The sequence below is a fragment of the Musa acuminata genome, chromosome BXJ2-9 (assembly GCF_036884655.1).
Source record: "Musa acuminata AAA Group cultivar baxijiao chromosome BXJ2-9, Cavendish_Baxijiao_AAA, whole genome shotgun sequence".
Classification (NCBI taxonomy): Eukaryota; Viridiplantae; Streptophyta; class Magnoliopsida; order Zingiberales; family Musaceae; genus Musa; species Musa acuminata.
In genome coordinates, this window is record NC_088346.1 from 14,155,336 (window position 1) to 14,178,242 (window position 22,907).

Below are 22,907 nucleotides of genomic sequence, written 5' to 3' on the forward strand. Positions count from 1 at the left end.
AAAAAGAAACAAGTAATATGCAGTAGAATTAACCAAGTAATGATGTTTAATTATGTAGTAGCCACCAGATTATTTTCCCTTAAAAACTTCATTAATTCAGAGATCAAACACAAAAGTGGACTTCGAGGTCGTGGGAATGTCTTGTCATCCAATTCTTTGTTAACCTCATTAGACATGAGCATTATTAACAGTAGTAAACAGTTTCATCAATTGTAAAACAACCCTATACACATTAATATGTTGCCAGAAAGATGTTTTCTGTTGTTCAACACATCTATAACATATATGTAACCTAACCGGTCTCATTAAGTTCTTCATTTATTATCATCATTTTTTTAAAAAAATAATCATTCTCATTAAGTTTCTTATTAATTATCATAAATTTTTAATTTATTATGATCTAAATATTTTAATTTTTCATTCATTATGAATATAATAATAATAATAATTATTATTATTATTATTATTATTATTATTATTATTATTTATTATCATTAAAATTCTTCATTATGGTCCAAACATTAATTAATTTTATAAAATTGATGGTAATGAATGTTTTTGATAGAAGAATGTCTAAATGAGGTTTTTGGTCCTTATCCTTTATCTCTCTCAAGTCTTAAGGATTTTCTACACTATCTAAAGCGAGAGTCCTGAGCCGAGAAACGTCAAAATATTAAGAGAAACTATTGTTGAAATTCTCAATAACAATGATCGGATCAATTTTTATTTCCCCATTAATTTCTTTATATTTCTATTATGGTGGTTTAAAAACATGTTTTGATCGTAAATATTTTTACATTTAATATCAAAGACGTGATAAACCTCTGTCTTAATATGAAAAAAGTTTTCATTTTTATACCATAAATATTGCTTAATTTTGGTTTCTCTTTTGAAACTTTTGATTCATGGTGTTAAAAGTCATGAAGATATAAGATTTTCAGTGTTTTTAGTGTAATTGAACATTCATTAATAGTAAAACGGGACCAAAAACTTATTTATATAAATGTTCTCCCATCGACAACGTTTATTACTATCAACTTCATAATATTCAAAAATTAATTCAACTTTAAAAAGTTTGAACCATAATAAAGAATTTTAATGATAATAAATAAAAATTAATGATAATGGTTACATTCATAATAAATAAAGAAATTAAAATGATTATAATAAATGAAGAAATTAATGATAATAAAGGAGGAACTTAATGAGAACGATTATATTCTCCCATGATCAACTTAATGACTTAAATTAATCTTTCTTAAGAAATAAATACATGATAATTCATCTAAGAGTGAGTATTATCATCCGTGCATTATATTTAGTTTCTTAAGAATTAATCTTAATGTGGTAATATTACTTAATAAATAAATCTTATATTTATTCTTAGTCTAGTATATATTTTCTTAAATTAATATACACACATATTTTCTCAAATTAATGTGTACATAAATATAAGAAAATATTAAAATATATAAGAGTTTAAATATAATTACAAAGTGGAGCAAGTTTCATTTTTTCTATATTATCATTGAATTTCAAAGGTGGCATGCCTTTAGTCAAAAGATTAGCAATCATCATATTCAGTGCTAATATACTCAATGACTAAATAATTAATGTCGATATATTTAATTCAACTCCCACTTTTATTGTTCTTAACCATAAAGATAGCAGTTTGTCGCAGAAAATCTTTAATAGCATATAAATAGAATCCATGACTCTAAACTCTTAAACTATACGTCATGTGAGGTAGCCTCAAAACATGAGACAAACTCAACTTCCATAGTAATAATCAAGATCTGCTTGACACTTATCTAAGAAATAGCTCTGATGCCAAATGTTAAAAATTTAGGACCAAAATATGTTTCGAAACCATTATAATAAAAACATAATGAAACTAATGTGAAAACAAAAATTATGTACCTCCTGTCATTGTTATCGAGAATCTCAACAATTGTTTCTCTTAATATTTTGGTACTTCTTGGCTCATGACTCTCGCTTTAGATGATATAAGAAATCCTTAAGATTTGAGATTGAGCCCATGAACCAAAAACTTATTTATATAGACATTCTTCTATCAAGAACATTTATTACCATCAACTTCGTAACATTCAAAAATTAATTCAAATTTGAAACGTTTAGACCATAAAGAATTTTATTGATTAATAAATAAAAAAAATTAATAATAGCAGTTACATTCATGATGAATGAAGAAACTAAAACATTTAGACCATAATAAATAACGAAATTAATGATAATGAATAAGGAACTTAATGAGAATAATTACATTTGATATAAAAAATAAAAAAAAATTAAATTAATTCATGTCCAGGCAGAGATCAATGTCACTCTAATACCAAATGTTAAAATGAATTAATTTTAATTAATTAAGATTATATGGATCACAGCATCCTTAATTAATTAAAATTATATATAAAATTAAAATAAAGATCACATAAGTAATTAGACATAACATTATGATTAATTATACTTAATATAATAAATATTATTCTATAGGATCTTTTATTATATTTATATAATTAATTAGTATAAAATATCAGATTATTTTCATAATTTACATTATGAATTGGTACATAATTTAATGGTTTTATCATAAAGATCGTTTGAATCTATTTGAATTAAAAAATTTGACTCATAGCCAATTTTTCTGTTATGAGATTCATTTTTTTTTTTTTGCATGTTTCACATTAGTAAAACATGCAATTTAGATTATTAAGCCTTAAATTTTGACTTAAGTATTTTAAATTTTTTTTAGTTTCTTAAACTATTAATTTATATGATATTCAATATGACATTCTCGAACTTAGGGGTCATCTAGGGTGGATGGATATTGATTATGTTATTAGAAAGGATGAACCACCTGTAGTCATTAACACTAGCACTTCAGCTAAGGTCGTACTATATGAGCAATCGAAGTGATCTAATCAACTCAACGTGATGTTTATCAAGACTAAGATAATTGCTAGCATGTGTGGTTCTGTTGATCAGCATAAGAAGGTCCAATACTTGCTACAAGTTATCGATGAGTAATTCATCACTTCGGAAAAGGCATTAGTAAGTACTCTAATAATGAAATTATCATCCCTCAGACTCATTAATGTAAAAGGTGTCCATGAGCATATATGCAAATGTGAGACATTGTAGCTCAACTTAAGAAACTCAATGTTGATATATCAGAATGCTTCCTAGTGCATTACATTCTGAACACTCTTCCACAACGGTACGAGTCTTTTAAGATTTTATATAATACACATAAGGACAAATGGTCAATCAATAAATTAATGATCTTGTGTATTCAAGAAGAAGAGAGACCAGTGATGGAGTTGGGTGAGAGTGCATTGGTGGTAACCACTCACGAGAAGAATAAAACTGACAAAAATTAAGCCAATCAGAAAGCTAACCACTCTCAATTTCAAAATTCTTCGTTTCGATTAAAACTAATTCCGATGAAAATCATTTCGATTCAATTTGTTTCGGAGAGAAATTAAATTTGAAAGCTTTCGTAAACGTGCAAGGAGAAGATTAAGGAGGTTTGTAGTAATGTAAATTGTACAAATGAAAAGCACACCAGAATTTAGAGTGGTTCGGTCGATGTGACCTACATCCACTTTCGGATTCCTCCTCTGTCGAGGTCACCGACGTCCACTAAAGGCCTTCCTTCAATAGGTGAAAATCAAACACCTCTTTACAGTGCTTTCTCTTTTTCCTAGGTTTAGAAGATAACCCTTACAAGGCTCACTCCTTTTTCTTGGATGTTTACAAAGCTAAGAGAGGGAGGGGAGGACTCTTTCTCACTTTTACAACACTTAATACCCTAGAGATTTAAGAATATGTTAAACACTTTCGTGTCCTTTCATGCAGAAAAGGGTGAGATTTTTATAGGCACCAATGGCTTAAAAATTAGAGCAAAAAAATATCACATCCCCAGATTTCAGGGTACTGGCAGTACCACAATCGTTATTGGGCGGTACTACTATCGTTGGTCTAACACTAGGCGGTACCACTGTCTGACAAGGACGGTACCACCGTTGGCAGCATTTACTATCGACAGTACCACCGCCCAAATAACTCGGGACACTATCTTCCAAGCGGTGCCACCGTTGGCTAAGATTTCAAGTGCTGAATGAGCTGCTCAATTCAGCCCAATTCAGTCCTATTAAGGGCCCAATTAGCTCCTAATTAAGTTAGTAGGATTACCTCTCAATCCTAACTTAATTTATAGTTTAACTATAATAACTAAGACATAATCATAGCACTTCTTGTTTCGATAAGTCAATTACTCTTCTAGCGAGCTTCCAACGAACTTCCGGCGAACATCCGACGGGCTCGACGTCCAATCTTCTGACATGTTTTCCTCCGACCCAACATGATTCTTCTTGCTTTAATTGTCTCATCCTGATCGAAGCTTCCTGCGTCACTCAAAACGTAGATCAAATCATAAACACTTATCAATTGGTTTCATCATCAAAATCCGAGATTCAATAATCTCCCCCTTTTTGATGATGACAACCAATTGATGATGGAGTTAACATTAACTCCCGGAGTTTAAACAAACTCCCTCTATCAATATAGCATATTGATGGAACTCTTGGATTCAAAAATCCAAGTAACATATTATCATAAACTTATACATAACATCATACTTCTCCCCCTTTGTCATCAACAAAAAGAAGAATTGTAACTATCAAGTGTTTGAGATATAATTTCAACTTATTACATAATAAACATAATCTTCAGTTTTATTATCATGCAATTTTTAGGCTAGCAAATTTAGCAAATGCTACATTATATTAGAACATGCAAGCTATCAAGTTTTAGATATGCAAGGTAGTAAGATAGCATGTTCTACAACATACAAGCTAGCAAAAAAAATTTCTCATCATATTAGAAAGTGTAAGCTAGCAATATTTCGAAAGTAAATACAAGATAGCTTTCTTGTTGAAGTGTGCAAGCTAGTGATTCTTGCATCCTTTTGCAATGTGCAAATTACAAGTTTTGCTTCTTGAGATATTAAAGTTAGTAATCTTTTCTTCTCTTTTGAGATGTGCACACTAGCAATTCTTTCTCCCCCTTTGTCATTGGCAAAAAGAGAGGAAGAATATAATTTTGTAATTTTTTTTATAGTAATTTCTAAATTATGATAAAGATAAAGTAACAAAGATGAAAAATCAAGTCGTGAATGTCAAAACAATTTTTCATTATGAATATTTCATCATTGCATGCATCATTATCATAAATTGAAGTATAGTATACATAATACCAAATCATCATGTATATTTTCAAAATATAAAATGCATGATTCCAAATCATCATTCATAATTACATCAATATTCCAATCATTATTTCAATCATAAAAAATGAAAGATCAAGTCTAAAATTCAAGAGATCAAGATCATAATCCGAAAAATGTATAAGAAAAATTTATACATTTGGAAGATCTAGCATGTCTAAGTTTATCTTTAAGATGCTAGCTATTTTCTTTCCCCTTTTTTGTCATTGTAAACAAGAAAGAAAAAGGGAAAAACATGTTAGTGTAAATATTCAAGTCATCACAAGGTATACAAGCCATAAATACAAAGAAATCATCTCATGAAAGATAAGATCATGTGAATACCAAAAGATATGATTCATATATTAAATCTCCTCTTTAAATAAAATACCAAGTAAAATTATAGGAGGACAATTTAAAAAAATCTTGATTCATAATATAATTTTCAAGTTATAATCAATTCATGAATATCGAAAGAACATGATTCATTTGGATAATTTTTCTTTTTGGTAAATAACAAAAAGAAGCAAAGGAGATATAAGATTTTGATTCATAAATCTTAAGAATATATGAAAGATTTGTATAAAAAGTCATTCAAATTTAACTCTTTAAAATCATTTTTATGGTCCAAGAGATTCATAAAAGTGATATAAATAGATTCATTAATCTCCTTTTTGAAAAAAATCGATAAAGTAGGGAAAAATAAAATTTTCAAGGAGAAACCTTTCTTCTTTTTAGTTGTTTCAATTCATGCGATATATTTCATTTATGCCAAATAAAAATATGCATCAACATTTAAAACCGAAAGTGTAAGATTTATTAAGTCAAAGATCAATAAGAAATAAATCACAAAGATCATCATGCATCATTTCTAAATATAAACTCATTAAGCATGATATCAAATCATTACTTCAAATCAAATATGATTTCATTACTCATAGAGCATCTCCAATCAAAATCGAAAAATAATATAGAAATCAACATGATACACATTGTTGCTTATTAAATTAACCTTATTAGATGTTCAAACATTAGATTTATATCTAATGTTTTATTGCATTATTACGTCATTAAAACATCAAGCATGATATCATAAGGCATTTTTAATTAAAATCATTTTGTTTGTTTATCATAAAACATGTAATTTTCATGATTATTTTTTAAATCATTAGAAAGGTAAGTATGATCCCATTTTTATTACATTATTAAACATGTAATTTTTAAGAAAAATAATTAAAAATAACTAATGAAAAGCATCATGTAATTTCGAAATAAACTAAGGGGATTTTGATTATCTCGTCATCGAAAGTCGTTAAGGCGTAATTTGTCACCTCGCCTTTGTTGATTTTTACCTCGTCTTTAGAGGAGCTTGATTCATCCCAAAGTACTTCTCTCTTCTTGTGTTCATAGCAAGTAGTTGGGTTCTTTTTGTTCTCTAATTTTTGTTTCATGAACTTTTTAAATTTCATAGTGAGGAGTTCAAGTTCACTATCACTTGAGCTTATGCTCGAGTGGTCTTCGATTGTTCTAAGTCAGAAATCTTTCTTGTTCTTTGGAAGGTTATTCTTAAGTTTGTTTTGTGCTATATTAGTCATTTCGTAGGTCATTAAAGATCCAATTAGTTCTTCAAATGAAAAAATATTTAAATCTTTTGTTTCTTGTATTACCGTTACTTTTGACTTCCAATTTTTAGAAAAAAATCTTAAGATCTTGTTAACGAGTTCAAAATTAGAAAAGTATTTTCCAAGAGCTTTTAAACCATTGATAACATCCGTAAAACGAGTGTACATGTCAATAACGGTTTCGCTAGGCTTCATTCGAAAAAGTTCAAAATTATGTATTAAAAAATTTATTTTAGAATCTTTTACTCTATTATTGCCTTCGTGTGTGATTTTGAGAATGTGCCAAATATCAAAAGCCATTTTGCAAGTTAAAACCCGATTGAATTCAGTTTTATCCAAGGCGCAAAATAAAGCATTCATATCTTTTGCATTTAAAAAGAAACTCTTCTTCTCCAAATCATTCCAATCTTTCATTAGAAGAGAAGACTTTTGAAATCTATTTTTGATAATATTTCATAAATCGAGATTCAACGAAAGCAAGAAAACTCTCAATCGAGTTTTCCAATAAGTGTAGTCCATCCCATTGAACATGGGAGGATGAATGAGAGAGTGACCCTCTTGAAAGCCGAAAAGAGTCATTTCTCTTGGGTGTTAAACTAAATGAGAAAAATGAAGCTTTGATACCAATTGTTAGGATCAAGAGCAGCACTAAGAGGGGGGTGAATTAGTGCAGTAGAAAACTTTTTCGATTTCAAAAGTCTTTGTTTCGATTAAAACTGATTTCGACGAAAATCATTTCGATTTAATTCGTTTCAGAGAGAAATTGAATTTGAAAACTTTCGTAAAAGTGCAAGAAGAAGATTAAGGAGGTTTGCAGTAATGTAAATTGCACACTAGAATTTAGAGTGGTTCGGTCGATGTGACCTACATCCACTTTTGGATTCCTCCTCCGTTGAGGTCACCAGCATATACTAAAGGCATTCCTTCAATAGGTGAGGACCAAACACCTCTTTACAGTGCTTTCTCCTTTTCCCGGGTTTAGGAGATAACCCTTACAAGCCTCACTCCTCTTTCTTGGATATTTACAAAGCTAAGAGAGGGAGGGGAGGACTCTTTCTCACTTTTAAAACACTTAACACCCTAGAGATTTAAGAATATGTTAAACACTTTTATGCCCTTTCATGCAAAAAAGGGTGAGATTTTTATATGCCCCAATGGCTTCAAAATTGGAGCCAAAAAATGTCATCCCCGGATTTCGGGGTACTAGCGATACCACCGCCGTTACTAGGCGATACTACCGTCGTTGGTCTGACACTAGGTGGTACCACCGCCTGACAAGGGCAGTACCACCACTAGCAGCATTTACTACCAGTGGTACCACTGCCTAGTCTGGGTGGTACCACCACCCAGACAACCCGGGACATTGTCTTCCAAGCGGTACCACCGTTGGTCAAGATTTCAGGTGCTGAATGGACTACTTAATTTAGCCCAATTCAACCCTGTTAAGGGCCTAGTTGGCCTCTAATTAAGTTAATGGGATTACCTCTCAATCCTAACTTAATTTATGGTCTAACTACAATAACTAAGACATAATCATAGTACTTCTTGTTTCGGTGCGTCAATTGCTCTTCCGACGAGCTTCCGGTGAACTTTCAGCGAACATCCGACGAACTCTTAATAATTCTCCGGTGAACTCTCGGCAAGCTCCTAGACTTTATGATGATCTTCTTGGCGAGTTTCGATGAGCTTCTTTCGTAAGCTCCTGGACTTCTCGGTTGGTTTCGGCAGAACTTTCGACGAACGTCCGGACTTCCGACGAACGTTCAGACTTCCGACAAACTCTCAAACTCCCAATGAATTCTCGTTCTTGACTTTGTGACTTCATTTTGCTTTATGTCTTACTATCATAGTTAATCCTGCACATATAAAATATACTTCGATCTAGACAATTATTACTAAGCATGAATCATGTTGTATGGTATGTCATTGATCCATCGACGCTTCGTTCAATTCTTCGACGCATCGTCCTCTCTTGCAGTCTATTACCTAATCGGCTAGTTGACCTCTGCAACTCCGATATCCTTAGTGCAATATCCGTTCTTCTTGGCCAGATGCCCGAAACCATGACCCGAAGCCTTTTGTCGATACGTCGACTAATCCTCCAGCTTGACGTCCAATCTTCTGATATGTTTTCCTCCGACCCAACATGATTCTTCCTACTTTAATTATCTCATCCTGATTGAAGCTTCCTATGTCACTCAAAACGTAGATCAAATCATAAACACTTATCAATTGATTTCATTATTAAACTTCGAGATTCAACAATATTTTGGCACCGAAGATCAGAACATATCTCTATATAGAGAATTAAGATATTAGATAACAATGAAGTATTTAGTACTCTTGATTTTACTGATTTTAATACTTGTGTGAACTGTGTTAAAAGGAAAACAGACTAAGTCTAAGAAAGGTGCTAATAAGAGTTTAGATTATTCATACTGATCTATTGTCTATATATTGATGCATATAATCAGAAAATTTTCATCTTCTTTATAAATGATTACTCGTGATATATGTATATTTATTTGCTTCATAAAGTTTTTAAGGCTGAAGTTGAGAACCAATATGGTAAACAAATTAAAATTATGAGATCAGATAGAGGTGAAGAATATTATGGTTGATATAATGAGAATGGATAAGCACTTGATCTTTTTGCTAAGTTTCTTAAAAAATATGAGATTATTGCTCAATATACTATGCTTGGTTCTCTAGACCAAAATAGTGTTGTAGAAAGAAGAAGCCGAATATTATTAGATATGGTGCGGATTATGCTTAACAACTTCATTCTTCCTAAATTCTTATGGACTGAAGTACTAAAGATGGTTGTGTATATATTAAATCGAGTTTCAACCAAGGCTATCCTAAAGAAAATATTTGAATTATAGAAATGTTGGAAATTGAGTTTGCAACATATGTGTATTTGGGGATATTCATCTTAAGTCAGGATATATAATTCATAAGAGAAAAAATTAGACCGAGGACTATTAGTGAGTGTTTCATTACATAAGTTGAAAATTCCAAAGGTTATAAGTTTTATTGTCTATCTCATACAACTATGATTGTGGAATCAAGGAACGTTAAGTTTCTTGAGGATGACATAATCTATAGGAGTAATCAGTTCAAATATATAGTTTCTGCAAATAATCATATATAATCTTAATCTTTAACATAAATTGATAGATTGGTTATAGTTTATAGCACTCCTCAAGTGCAAACTAGTATTGAATAACCAATTATTGATATTCCATAAGTTGCTGATAGATCAAGCAGTTCATGAATTACGAGAAGCTTTTGAACAACTAGTTGAACCATAAGTTCCTTAGGAAAATATTGGTATAACATTAAGAAGATCTATCAGAAATAAAACATTAGCAATTCTTAATGATTATGTTATATATTGACCATAATATTGGAGCCAAAAATAATCCTGAAACCTTTTCATAGACTATAAATTACAAAGAGTCAGATTTGTGGTATGATGCCATGAAAGAGGAGATGAATTCTACGAAGAGCAACGAAGTTTGGGATCTTATAGAGTTACCTAATGGGAAAAAGGTCATTGGCTGCAAATGGATCTTTAAGACCAAAAAAGATTCGTTAGGCAACATGGAGAGACATAAGGTAAAACTTATTGTAAATGGATTTACTCAAAAAGAGAAATCAATTATACGGAGATGCTTTCTCCTATATCTAAGAAAGATTCTCTCCATATCATTTTGGCATTAGTTGCTCATTTTGACCTTAAGTTATAACAAATGGATGTGAAAATAATATTTCTTAATTGAGATCTAGAGGAGGAGGTTTATATAAAACAATCTGAAGGTTTCTCCTCTAGTGTTGGTGAGCACTTAGTTTGTAAGCTTAAGAAATCTATATACGGTTTAAAATAAGCCTCCCACTAATAGTATTTTAAATTCCATGAAATGATTTCTCCATTTAGATTTATTGAAAATCTTATAGATCAATGTATATACCAAAAGATTAATGGGAGTAAAATATATTTTTTTGTTTTATATATAGATGATATTTTGCTTGCAACCAACGATAAATGTTTATTGCATGAGATGAAACAATCCCTTTCTAAAAACTTTGATATAAAGGATATGGGTGAAGTATCTTATGTCATTGGCATTAAGAGCCATATAGATAGACCTCGAGCCATTTTAGATATATCATAAGAAACCTATATCAATAAGCTTTTAGAAAGATTTCAGATAAAGGATTATTCATCAAGAGTTTCTCCCCTTATGAAAGGTGATATGTTCAATTTGAACCAACTTTGAGAGGAAATTAATGAAAAACATCTCATATGCTTCTACCATATGAAAAGACTTATATATGTTCACGTCTGTACTAGACCTGATATTGCATTTGCTATGAGAATGCTAGGTCAATATTAGAGTAATCCAAGTATGGACCATTGGAGTATTGCAAAGAAAGTGATTAGATATCTTTAAGGAATCAAAGATTACATACTTATGTATAGACATACGGATAATCTGGATGTGATTGACTGCTTAGATTCAAACTTTGTTGGCTATGTTGATTCTTGTAAATTAACATCAGAGTACATTTTCATAATGGCTAGTGGAGTTATTTCTTGGAGAAGTGTCAAGCAGACATTGACTATTATTTTTATTATAGAAGTTAAGTTTATCTCCTGTTTTGAGGCTACATCACATAGTGTTTGGCTTAAGAGTTTTATTTTTAGGCTTAGAGTCATGGATTCTGTTTCTAGGCCATCGAGAATTTTATATGATAATTTAGTTGCTATTTTTATAGCTAAGAATAATAAAAGTAGAAGTCGAAGTAGACACATTGACGTTAAGTATTTAGCTATAAGAGAACGTATACAAAAAAGAAAACGATCATTGAGCATATTAGCACTAAATTAATACTTGTTGATCCTTTGACTAAAGGCATGCCACCTCTGAAATTCAAGTATCATGTAGAGAAAATAAGACTTGGGTTCTATTTTGTAATTGTATTAAAACTCTTATATATTGTGATATTTTCTCATTCATATGCACATTAATTTGAGAAAATATATTTATATTGGATCAAGCATAAACATAAGGTTTATTCATTAAGTAATATTATCACATTAATATTAATTCTTAAGAAACCAAATACATCGTGATACATGGATGATAATCCTTGCTCTTAGTGTTATGATTCATATATTTATTTGTTAAGAAAGTTATTCAATAAGATTAATTCAAGTTATAGAGCAAGTGGGAGAATATAACTTTTCTCCTCATTCATTATCATTAATTTTTTTTTGGAGAATATAATTGTTCCCATTAAGTTCCTCATTAATTATCATCAATTTTTTTATTTATTATAGTCTAAATATTTTAGTTTTTCATTCATTATATTTTGTTATTATTAATTTTTTTTATTCATTATCATTAAAAAAATTTTATTATGGTTTAAACATTATAAACTTGAATTAATTCTTGAACATTATGAAGTTGATGATAATAAACGTTCATAATGGAAGAACATCTATATAAATGAGGTTCTTAGTCCTTGGGCTTTATCTCGATAAGTCTTAAGGATTTTTTACACCATCTAAAACGAGAGTTTCAAGCCAAAAGGTATCAAAATACTAAAAAAAATTATTATTAAAATTCTCGATAATAATAACTAGAGATTTGTAATTTTCATTTCCTTTCCTTATGTTTCTATTATGATGATTTAAAAATATATTTTGATCTTAAATTTTCTTACATAACATGCTTAAGAACCAACATGTTGAGCCTTACAAAGAACCTCATTGTATTACCAATCTCAGAAGCTTGCTTAGATGTTTGTAGGATAATTGTTTTCTAGATAAAAGAATAGGAAATTTTAGATCAGGTTAGACAAGAATTAAACTATTAGGACTAGAGTAATGTGAAAACTTGTAGATGTGTGGAGCCAATTCCATCTCAATCTATGGGAAAACACTTGTCCCTGTCCTGCTAAACTTGGCAGATATTATCATATAGATCGAGTAAAACCAAGAGCGTCACTTAGATTTGCTGAATCTCTGATAAAAAAATTGATCCTGGCTTTTACCATTTCTAGGCATCTCCTGAGGTTGACAAAAGGGCAAGTCTATTATGTGGTCTCCTCACTCGAGGAGTTGGACCACCAAAACCATCATAAATCTAAGGTGAGCATACCAAAGAAAAGGTTGATTTCTGATTTGTTTCATTATAAATATTATCTTAATACAGCACTTTTTTTTTGTTCTTAATATAGAGCTATGTAAGATGCTGTCTTACTTTACGTCTCCGAAATCAATAGATTCCCTCAATTTTTGTTTACTATCAAGACACTAATGATCAGTTTAATAAGATTGCTTATATGATGTTTGTTGAGAACTTTAAATCAAGTAGAGTTGGGATGAATTGTTAAGACCAGTTAAATGTATTTTATTTTTCCTCAGCAGCTCCCACTCTGCAACATACAGTTCCATTCCTGTGCAAGTTGTTGCTGTGTTCCTATAAACCACTTAAAAGTTCATTACAATTTCCAAGTAAGCCAAATGAAACTTTTAGATCTTTAACATGATATCATTGGAATGGTTGGCAGTGTCAGGTTGCTAGCATAAAGCTTGTATCAGATTAAAATAATGCCTACAAAAGCTAAAGAAAACCTACTATTATAATGTTACTTTGAATAAAGAAACTAAGGCTGGTGAGTAGGGGGAGCTCAGGAGTGTTTTCCTATGGATTTGGGATCCTCTCCAATGTCAGTGCAAGCATTAATCTTTCTCTAGCTTGGAAGATGAAGATGTGTTATCACTGTAACATTCACTAGCTAAGGGAGCTTGAAACTTGGCAGTGTCAGTCCAACAACAGTAGCGGCAGACACAAGATAGAATTAAATACAAACACCAGATAGAATCTAAGTTTTTATAATGGTAGAAGCAATAGTTCAGTCGTTGGGAGCATGATAAGAGTGAAAAAGAAAGAAAGAATCTGGTGTTTATATGTATTTTCCCTTCTTTTCTTCTTTTGCTCCTATTGGTTTCACTTTTCAGTGAGTCAAACAGAGTCATTGTGGTTATGTGCTGGCTATGACTGGTTTGGTTGCGCAGAGTAGTGATATCTTTAACCAGAACATGTTTAACTCATCGTACTTCTTGGGGATTCTCTCCTGGCCTAGTCCTTTCACCTCTGGTTACAGCTGGGTATCTGTGTCCTTGTTCAGCTCCTAGGGTTTGGGAATCATTGGCCTGCCACATTTTTCATCTGTCCATCCTGTCCACAACTCTTCGATCCCTTTCTCACGTTGTGATATGCAGGCAGAGGGTGGTAGAACTACGCTGGGTCCTCTTTGCCGGTGAAACCTGGATTTTCTGCGGTGTGGTTCCAATGGTTTTCTGCTTTTTCTGAGACTCACTCCTGAACAGGTGGTGAGTTGGTGAATTTTTGGTTCTGCAAGTGGTCCTGATGCCATAGGTCCTCTTTCTTTGATGCATGTAACTTGTTGTGGTATGTAGGTATCTTCAGTAGGCGAATTCTGTTATTTAATACATTCTTTATCTGTTTCCAGGAACTGAGCTCCTCCTCTTCACCTATTTCCTTTTGATTGGTTCATTGATGATACCTTTGCCAAATGACCCTTGGGGGCAATTTGTCTTTGTGAACTTTCGATTCCACCCTATTGAGATCAAAGTAGGTAGCTGTTCACTGTTTTTTTGACTTGATTGATCTATTTTGTGTGTGAGGGGCATTGTGAAATGGATATGCATGCAAAGGATGGATGTGACTCACTTGAGAATGAGGATACTTTGGACTACTACACCTCTGGAAATTCTTCTGGTTGGTATCAAAGCAATCCATCCATAAGTTTTATCTCCCACAATTCTTCAGTCTCTGTTGGTCAAGGAACTCAGATAGGTTCCATGACTGATGCTTTCAGTACTGGCCTCTGGAACCTTCCCACAGAATCAACAAGCTTGGGTTTGTGCAAGAATAGCCTGCGAGAGAGTAGCAATCAGATTTCGATTGGAGGAGTTCTCTCACGAGCTGGTTCTGGGATTCTGCAACCAAGTTCATCACATTTCCCATCCGATTCAGCTTTCATTGAGAGGGCCGCAAGGTTTTCGTGCATCGATGCCAGTAATTTAGGTGGCATGATGAATCTTTTCGGTGCCGATCCATCACCAAATTCTCATCCTAATGCTTCAAGAATGAACTCTGGAGTTGTTGCAGATGCCTCATTTTCTACTGATCATGGATCCAAGAATGACAGTGCAATGGAGGAACAGAAGGAGAAGGATAATTTCGATGGCATAGCTGCTCTGAGCAGTGAGTCTACTCTGCCTGATTTCACCGGTGCTCACCAAGAACATCCAACTGGGAATTCTTCCAAAATGAAAATGAAAAGATCGAATGAGGTTATTCCTGTCCTTTCTCTCAGATATATTCTCTTGTTCTTTTGTCGCCCTTCATTGATCACAAGTAGGCACCTAACCGAGCAATAACATTGTAGGATATGAGATTAGAAGAAGCAAAAGTAGCATCACAGATTTCTGGTGATAACATGGGGTTTGAACATATAGCTGAGAATAGCAGCTCAGGGAAGCACGTGAAAGATGGCACTGAATCATCCAATGAAGATGTCATTCACGTCAGAGCACGGCGTGGCCAAGCAACAAACAGTCACAGTCTTGCAGAAAGAGTAAGGTCTTGCCACCATTGGAAATCTCCATTTTCTAGAGGGAAACCAGTGCAACTTTCCTGGTTTCTGAGTTTCAGATGATCTCAGTATAACAAGTTTTTTGTGGTCAACATCTTCGATTCATATGTATCACAGGTGAGAAGGGAAAAGATCAATGAACGGATGAAGCTGCTTCAAGACCTTGTTCCTGGTTGCAGTAAGGTAGTATTCTTGAATTCTCTTTAGATTTCGACATATAAAGTCTGTTCTATCGATCCATTTTACCTTTTCACGTTTGAATGTAGGTCACAGGAAAGGCAGTGATGCTTGATGAGATCATCAACTATGTTCAATCACTACAGCAGCAGGTTGAGGTATGCTTGATACCATAAACATATTTTGTTACATATTCAGACATGATACCTCTGCTCAAACATTAACTGAACTCTTTTTCATTGCCAGTTTCTTTCCATGAGGCTTGCAGCCATTAATCCATGTCCAAACATGGATACAGAGGCTGTTATTTCCAGATATGTAAGTGGTAGCAATCTTCATGCTCGTCGGACCGACAATTTTTTTGTTGCTTCCACTTTGTGTTTCTGTACCGGTTTATCATTTGTCTATTTAACAGATTAAAAGTGCATATTGTCATGCATTACATCAAAATCCTTCATTTATTTGGATAATCCACTCTTATGTTTTTCCATGGAAGCTATTTCAGTCCTGCAATGGCCCATCAGCTACGAGTGGTTTCTCAGCAGACATTGCTCATCCTCAGCTACATCCATCTCAACAGGGTTTGATTCAAGCTGGGTTATCCGACATTGTAAATCCTCCTGATTTATTTAGAAGATCAATAAATACTCAAATGGCTGCAGTAGATGGATCCAAAATGCAGGTATAATTTATTGTCTGATTATACACTTGGGTGTTGGTAGTAATGTCTTGTGAAACTGTTTTATCAGGGAAATGGAAAACTAGGTCGAATTATCTATTCTATGTGACACTTTGAAAGCAATGCTTGATCATTTCATGAACAGGTAATGATTCTACAAAAATATTTAAGACAAAACAATGTTTCCAATGCAAAGGAGCAAAAGGATCTACAAGGAACTCAAAAAAGGTTCACGAGATGATGATGTGAAGTATATATATTTAAATCATGCGTAGAATTTCTAACCAGTCGAACCATATTCCATTTTTAGGTCTTTCTTGTCACCATGATTGTCTCTGTAGTTGCTATTTAGACTTGCAACTGTTGCTGATCATTCCCAGACCAACTTTTTCTGGATGACCGAGTCGGGACTTGAGCTCAACTACAAACAATATTCCTTCATAATCACTTAATCTGATTCGTCTTACCGACTTAGGAGTTGATATTTATTCTACAGAATGTTGAATGTTGTTTGTTGACATTGTATGTTAGCTAAATATCATTCATCTTACTATTGTCTGTTGTCTGAAGTAAACATGCTGATCTAATGAGCTAACTAAATTGACTTGGTTTAATCTTAGAGCACATATTTTAATAAAACCTCTAGATATAATCGAGTTATGCTGAGATGATACAAGATGATTTTTGTTAGCAGGATTTCTCGTCTCTACGTTTACTTCCAGCGACTGTTATACTTTCTTAATTCTCTCATTTTCAATCCAAAAAGGAGGGCAAGCAATAGCCTCATCTGGGGAACCCTATATGTTAAATCTGCATACATCAAACAACAAGTCTTGTAGATTCCTCAGGAACTCAGAAAGCTTTTCTCATTGGTTATACTAGAGTACTTCATGTGGAGGACCAATCAGGAACCTTAATGTGAGCATGTATGCCATTGTTAGGAACTTTTGCATGTCTCGTCTCCTGATAAAACCATCACATAGTTGTCACATAATGGTAAGATATTTCTGCATCATATTTTGTGCTTTCCCTGCTGGCACATAATCTTTCTTCGTATGTGCAGGTCCATAATGCATGGGACGAAGAGCTCCACAATGTTATGCACACGGCATACAGCAGCAATGTGAATCTCGATTCTCACAGAGTTCATCAATAAACCTCAAATTGTGCATGAAGCATGATACCCTGACTGTCCTTGTGGCTGATCGAATTCACAGTTCGCTCATCCCTCGTACGCTCTGATTTCAAACCAAAGCAGTCATTGTTGTTTCGAGTATCTCGTTCTTATTGGATTCAATCTTGTGCAAGGAAATTATAAAATCTTTAATGCATGGAGGATGAGCTGAACAGTCATCAAATCTCACTACTGCGCATAATAAGTACGGTTTCACAAGTGGATCTGATAGCCACCAATTACATCAAGATGGAGCATAATTTTGTCAAGACAAAGTTTCTCTCTGAGATTGATCATAGATAGGCAGCAGAAAGATTCGATTTTTACTCAAAAAGTAATGTCAGCAGCTTCCCCGATGCACTTTCCTCTGTAGATCTTGGTGGAAGCAAACTTGAAGAACAGAGGAGAAGGAACATGAAACGGATGCATAACTCCAACTTTTGCAGCCTTCATACTTTTTTTGTGTTACAAACCATGTGAAGTCATTTGCAGAGCTAAATACAACTGTTCCAATGATTTAATGCTGTATGCGCTTCTTTGTTTCCTTACTGGTTTTTCTTTTAACACATTAAAGACTGGGCAAGAAGCTCCCCTCCCCTCCCTATTCGTGACTGTAAAACTTTGCAACTCGGAAAAGTTACCGCAAAAATTAATATGACATTTACAAGATTGAAAAAGTTACAAATTTTAATCTGGATAGTCATTGGTCGACAGGACAAACATTAGACTAACTTGATATCATCTTTAACTTCAGATTTGATGCTCTCTTTCTGATCTATCTTGTACTTTCTCAACAATATTGGATTTGGAAATTGCATATTGTATTTAGAAATTGCATGAAATTATATACTCATGATGTATATAATTGGCCTCAAAAATATATAAATAAATACATGAAACTTGTATGAAAGATTGGATTTGAGAAATCAATATTTGTTGTTTATTGAGGTTTATTTTGGCTGTTTGCTCACGGCACGCTTCTCGACGTTCATCATCCTATCCGCGTCGGTCGGTCGTTGAATCGTAACTAGAGCCACGACACGAACACTATCTTCCACGATCCGCGCAAACCAGACGCTGACATCCACCACCAACATCGCGACATGAGACATCTCATCTCCCTGGTGATCAAACGCGAGCATGTTGAGACGTAAATGGAGGGACAGATTAAGCTCGTGGGCGAGATGATCGTGATAGCATGCGTCCGAAAGATGCTGAACGCCGACCAAATTAGAGGAAAGAGAGGCGAGCGAGGAGAGACACCGCAAAAGTGAGATAGGAGATGACGCGACGGGGGTACGGCGCACACACGTGTCGAGGTGCGACTGGGTCCGCGCTCGCGCTGCGAGAGGTGAAGGTAAAAGGGGGGCCGCGTCACGTGAGGAGGTGGGTATCAGCATCGTGGATCGAGATGGATCTGTGTGGGCCCACGCGCGACCTCCCGTGTCTCGGCCAGGTCTTAGTATTATTTGATTAAACGCATGAAAATTATCATGATCTTACAAATAGGAAAAGCTTATTAAGAAAATAAAAATATATGGAAAATTAAAAGAAAATAAACAGGGATGGAAAGGGTCAGAGCAAACGGAACGTTCCGGCTCCGCTACTCGACGGTTCCGTTCGTGGTAGACGGCGGCGGACGGACTCCTTGACGGAGGAAGCCTCCGTGATCTCGCCACGCTCCACGACAAACGCAACGGCGCGGGTGGGGACCGCCGCGCACGCCGCTAGGCCGCGGTCCCACGCCCCATGTGGCGATCCCCCGAAAAGGTCTGGGACGCACGTGACGTGAGCCCCCCGCCAACCCCCTCACGTGTCCCGCGGCGCCTGGGCCCGGCGTCCCGTTCCCGCGACAGCGACCTCCGCCGGATCTCCTCCGTCTGCCGTTTCCACACTTCCTCATCTACCCGGTCAACTACCTGTCCTTTCTGGGAGGCTGTCACGAGAGAAAAGGTGGTCCCCCGGACTCTCTTCGTATTCCCACTAACGAAGAGGACAGGTACAAAAACCGAGTACAAACGAAAGGTAACGAACGAAAGTGCTGCTCTCTTAACCACATGCGTCGCTTCATCGAACCATCATACCCCACCACAAAACCCGGTTTTCGTGGGACCCGCTCCGCCAACTGCCGTGAGCTGGCCACGTGATGAGGAGAGGCGACGGTAGGCGAGCCCCAATTTTTTTTAATCACGTGACACCAACTCATCTATCAACGACAGATAAAGACCCTTAAGTTCGTCTCTCTCTTCTCTCTATCTCTCTCTAATATATACCTACCTACATTAACCGTATCATATTACGCATGAGAGAGATGTAATTATAAATTACAGATCCCTAAGTGGATACCTTAAAAGAGAATGTCTACGTATCCAAACAGAACATCAGCTTTGTTCTATTAGTTAATTCTTTTTTGGACGAATTTTTGAAAAAAAAATATTAACTTTGACTTTTTCTTTTTTCCTTTAGAATGCTACTTCTTAAAAAGAAAATCCAAACAATGCTCCTCACCCTTTTTTCCCTGGGCAGAGCAATAGACTTTGCTTACCCTACTTGAGTTGAAATGGTTCATTACTGGTTTAACATTTGAACTCTGTTAAGAAGATCAAAAAAATGATTGGGTATAGTGTATGATAAGTTACTGTCATAAGTATGGATATCGATCTCGATAAAAAAATAATAATTTTTTTTGTTCATCTCTTTTTTGTTTATCTTCTCATTTCTCCCTATTCCTTTTTGTTTATCTCCTTATTCTTTATCTTTTCTTTTCTTTTTGAATAATCAAGAAGAAAAAAAAATCATATAAGTATATTGAGCCTCTAAATTGGTCCAAAACACTTGATAAAAATTTGAGTCAAAGAAAATAATTCCTAATATATAATGCACTATTTTTTGGATTTTGGGCAAAAATAGTGCATCACATATTAGGAAATATTTTTCTCTAATATAAATTTTTATCAAGTATTTTGGACCAATTTAGAAGCTTCAATGTCAAAAAAACATTACATGGATCCATGTTATTTTTGTGGAAATGGGAAAGAGTTTATCAAAAAATAAAAAATAACACATAATTCACAAGCTAAATAATTCATAAAAATATCAAACAAATTTTTAAAATAAAAAAATCAATGACATATGTATATAGGTACAAAACAAACTTTTCTAAAAATTTCAAATCATTTAGGCTAGTTCGATTATGTGATGCACTGTTTTTAGGTTTGGGACAAAAACATTGCATCACATATTATGAATTATTTTCTTGAATCCAAATTTTTAGAAGCTCAAATGTTAAAAAATATTGAATGGATTATTTTATTCTTGTGAAAATAGGAAAAGTTGGCCAAAAATAATAAAAAGGCATAGTTCATAAACTGAATAATTCATAAAAATATCCAAAAAAATCTTTAAAATAGAAAACCAATGACAAATATCCATCTGAGTCCATTGTAAATATTTTCTGAAAATTTCATGTCATTTGGACTAGTCTTTCAATTCGATGCATTACTTTCTTATTTTGCACAAAAATAAGTGCATCACACATTGAAAAATATTTTCTCAAGCTCAAAATTTTTATTAGGTATTTTAGATTAATTTAGAAGCCTAAATATCAAAAAATATAGAATGGATCCATGATATTTCTTTGGAAATGAAAAAATATTTGCCAAAATAAAAATACCATATAGTTTACAAGCTAAATAATTCATAAAAATATCAAATTAATTTTTTTGAATAGAAAACTAGTGACATTTATCTACGTAGGTCTAATGCAAATCTTTTCTGAAAATTTCAAGTCATTTGGATCGGTCCTTCTATTCGATGCATTATTTTTCTAATTTTGGACAAAAATAGTGCATCACATATTAAGAAATATTTTCTCAAGCCTAAATTTTTATCAAGAGTTTTTGGACTAATTTAGAAGCTCAAATATTAAAAAACATTGCAAGGATCCATGATATTTCTATGAAAATAAGAAAAAGTTGGCCAAAAATAAAAAAATAAGACATAATTCACAAGCTAAATAATTCATAAAAATATCAAAAAAAATTTAAATAGAAAACTAGTAACATATGTCCATTTGGGTTCAATTGAAGTTTTTGCTCAAACTTTTGGGTCTACTGGACCAGTCCTATGCAATTCACTATTTTTGGATTTTAGACAAAAGTAAAGCATCACATATTTGAAAATATTTTATCTATCTGAATTAGCAGTGTTTTGAACCAATTTAGAAGTTCAAATATCAAAAATATTTAATGGATCAATGATATTTCTGTGAAAATAGGAAATAATTTACCAAAAAAAAAAAATAATAATAATAATAATAATAATAATAGATAGTTCACAAGCTGAATAATTAATAAAAATATTTAATTTTTTTTTAAATAAAAAAATAATGACATATGTCTATTTAGGTTAAATTGAAGCCTTTCCGAAAAATTTTTATGTCGATTGGAATAGTCCTTCTATTCGATACATTATAGATTTTATGTAAAAATAGTGTATTACATATTAGAAAATATTCTTTCAAATTCAATTTTTTACTAGGTATTTTGGACCAATTTAGAAGATCAAATGTCAAAAAATATTACATGGGTCCATGATATTTCTGTGAAAACAACAAAAAGTTGGCCAAAAATAAAATAGACACATAGTTCACAAATTGAATAATTCATAAAAATATTAAAAAAAAGTTTCCTAAAATAGAAAACTAGTGACATATGTTTGTTTAGGCCCAATTAAAGTATTTTCTAAAATTTGCAGGTCTATTGAACCAATCCTTCTATACGATGTACTATTTTTAGATTTTGCCTAAAAATAGTGCATCACATATTAAGAAATATTTTCTCTAACCTAGATTTTTATTAGATATTTTGGACCAATTTAGAAACTCAAATATCAAAAAATATTGCATAGATCCATGATATTTTTATAAAAATAAGAAAATTTGGCAAAAAATAAAAAAAAAATAACACATAGTTCATAAGTTGAATAATTCATAAAAATATCAAAAAAATCAATGAAATATATCCATATGAGTCAAATGCAATCATTTCCTAAAAATTTTAGGTCATTTGGACTAGTCTTTCAATTCGATGCACTAATTTTGGATTTTGGTCAAGAATAATATATCACATAATAGGAAATATTTTCTTTAATTTAATTATTTATTAGATGTTTTGGACTAATTTAGAAGCTCAAATGTCAAAAAAACTTTGCATGGATCCATGATATTTTTATGAAAATTAAAAAGTTATCAAAAGAATATAAAAAATAGCA

At 33.0% G+C, this 22,907-nt stretch overlaps 1 protein-coding gene across 8 annotated transcripts; it reads left to right on the top strand.

Moving 5' to 3' along the window:
* Positions 1 to 13,992: 13,992 nt before the first annotated feature.
* Positions 13,993 to 18,164, top strand: LOC103998315 (transcription factor bHLH49-like). 8 transcript variants are annotated; one of them, XM_065126677.1, is made up of 9 exons: positions 13,993 to 14,317; positions 14,458 to 15,035; positions 15,120 to 15,304; positions 15,400 to 15,588; positions 15,724 to 15,789; positions 15,873 to 15,941; positions 16,030 to 16,101; positions 16,280 to 16,465; positions 17,526 to 18,164. In XM_065126677.1, exons 2-9 carry the CDS (start codon positions 14,645 to 14,647, stop codon positions 17,616 to 17,618), a joined length of 1,251 nt encoding a protein of 416 aa, XP_064982749.1. In that variant the 5' UTR covers positions 13,993 to 14,317; positions 14,458 to 14,644; the 3' UTR covers positions 17,619 to 18,164. The 8 variants fall into 8 exon arrangements, 7 of the variants coding, with proteins under 7 accessions (XP_064982749.1, XP_064982748.1, XP_064982750.1 ...); XR_010491439.1 differs by having other exon boundaries at positions 13,997 to 14,317; positions 14,458 to 15,304; positions 17,526 to 17,693; positions 17,771 to 18,164; XM_065126678.1 differs by having other exon boundaries at positions 13,998 to 14,317; positions 14,458 to 14,726; positions 14,853 to 15,304.
* The last annotated feature ends 4,743 nt before the right edge of the window (positions 18,165 to 22,907 follow it).

Coding starts and splice junctions, on each gene's coding strand:
- LOC103998315 (XM_065126674.1), top strand. CDS start 14,645: ATGGATATGCATGCAAAGGATGGATGTGACTCACTTGAGAATGAGGAT. Junction 15,790..15,872: donor TTGTTCCTGGTTGCAGTAAG/GTAGTATTCTTG, acceptor GTTTGAATGTAG/GTCACAGGAAAGGCAGTGAT. Junction 16,102..16,279: donor AGGCTGTTATTTCCAGATAT/GTAAGTGGTAGC, acceptor TTTCCATGGAAG/CTATTTCAGTCCTGCAATGG.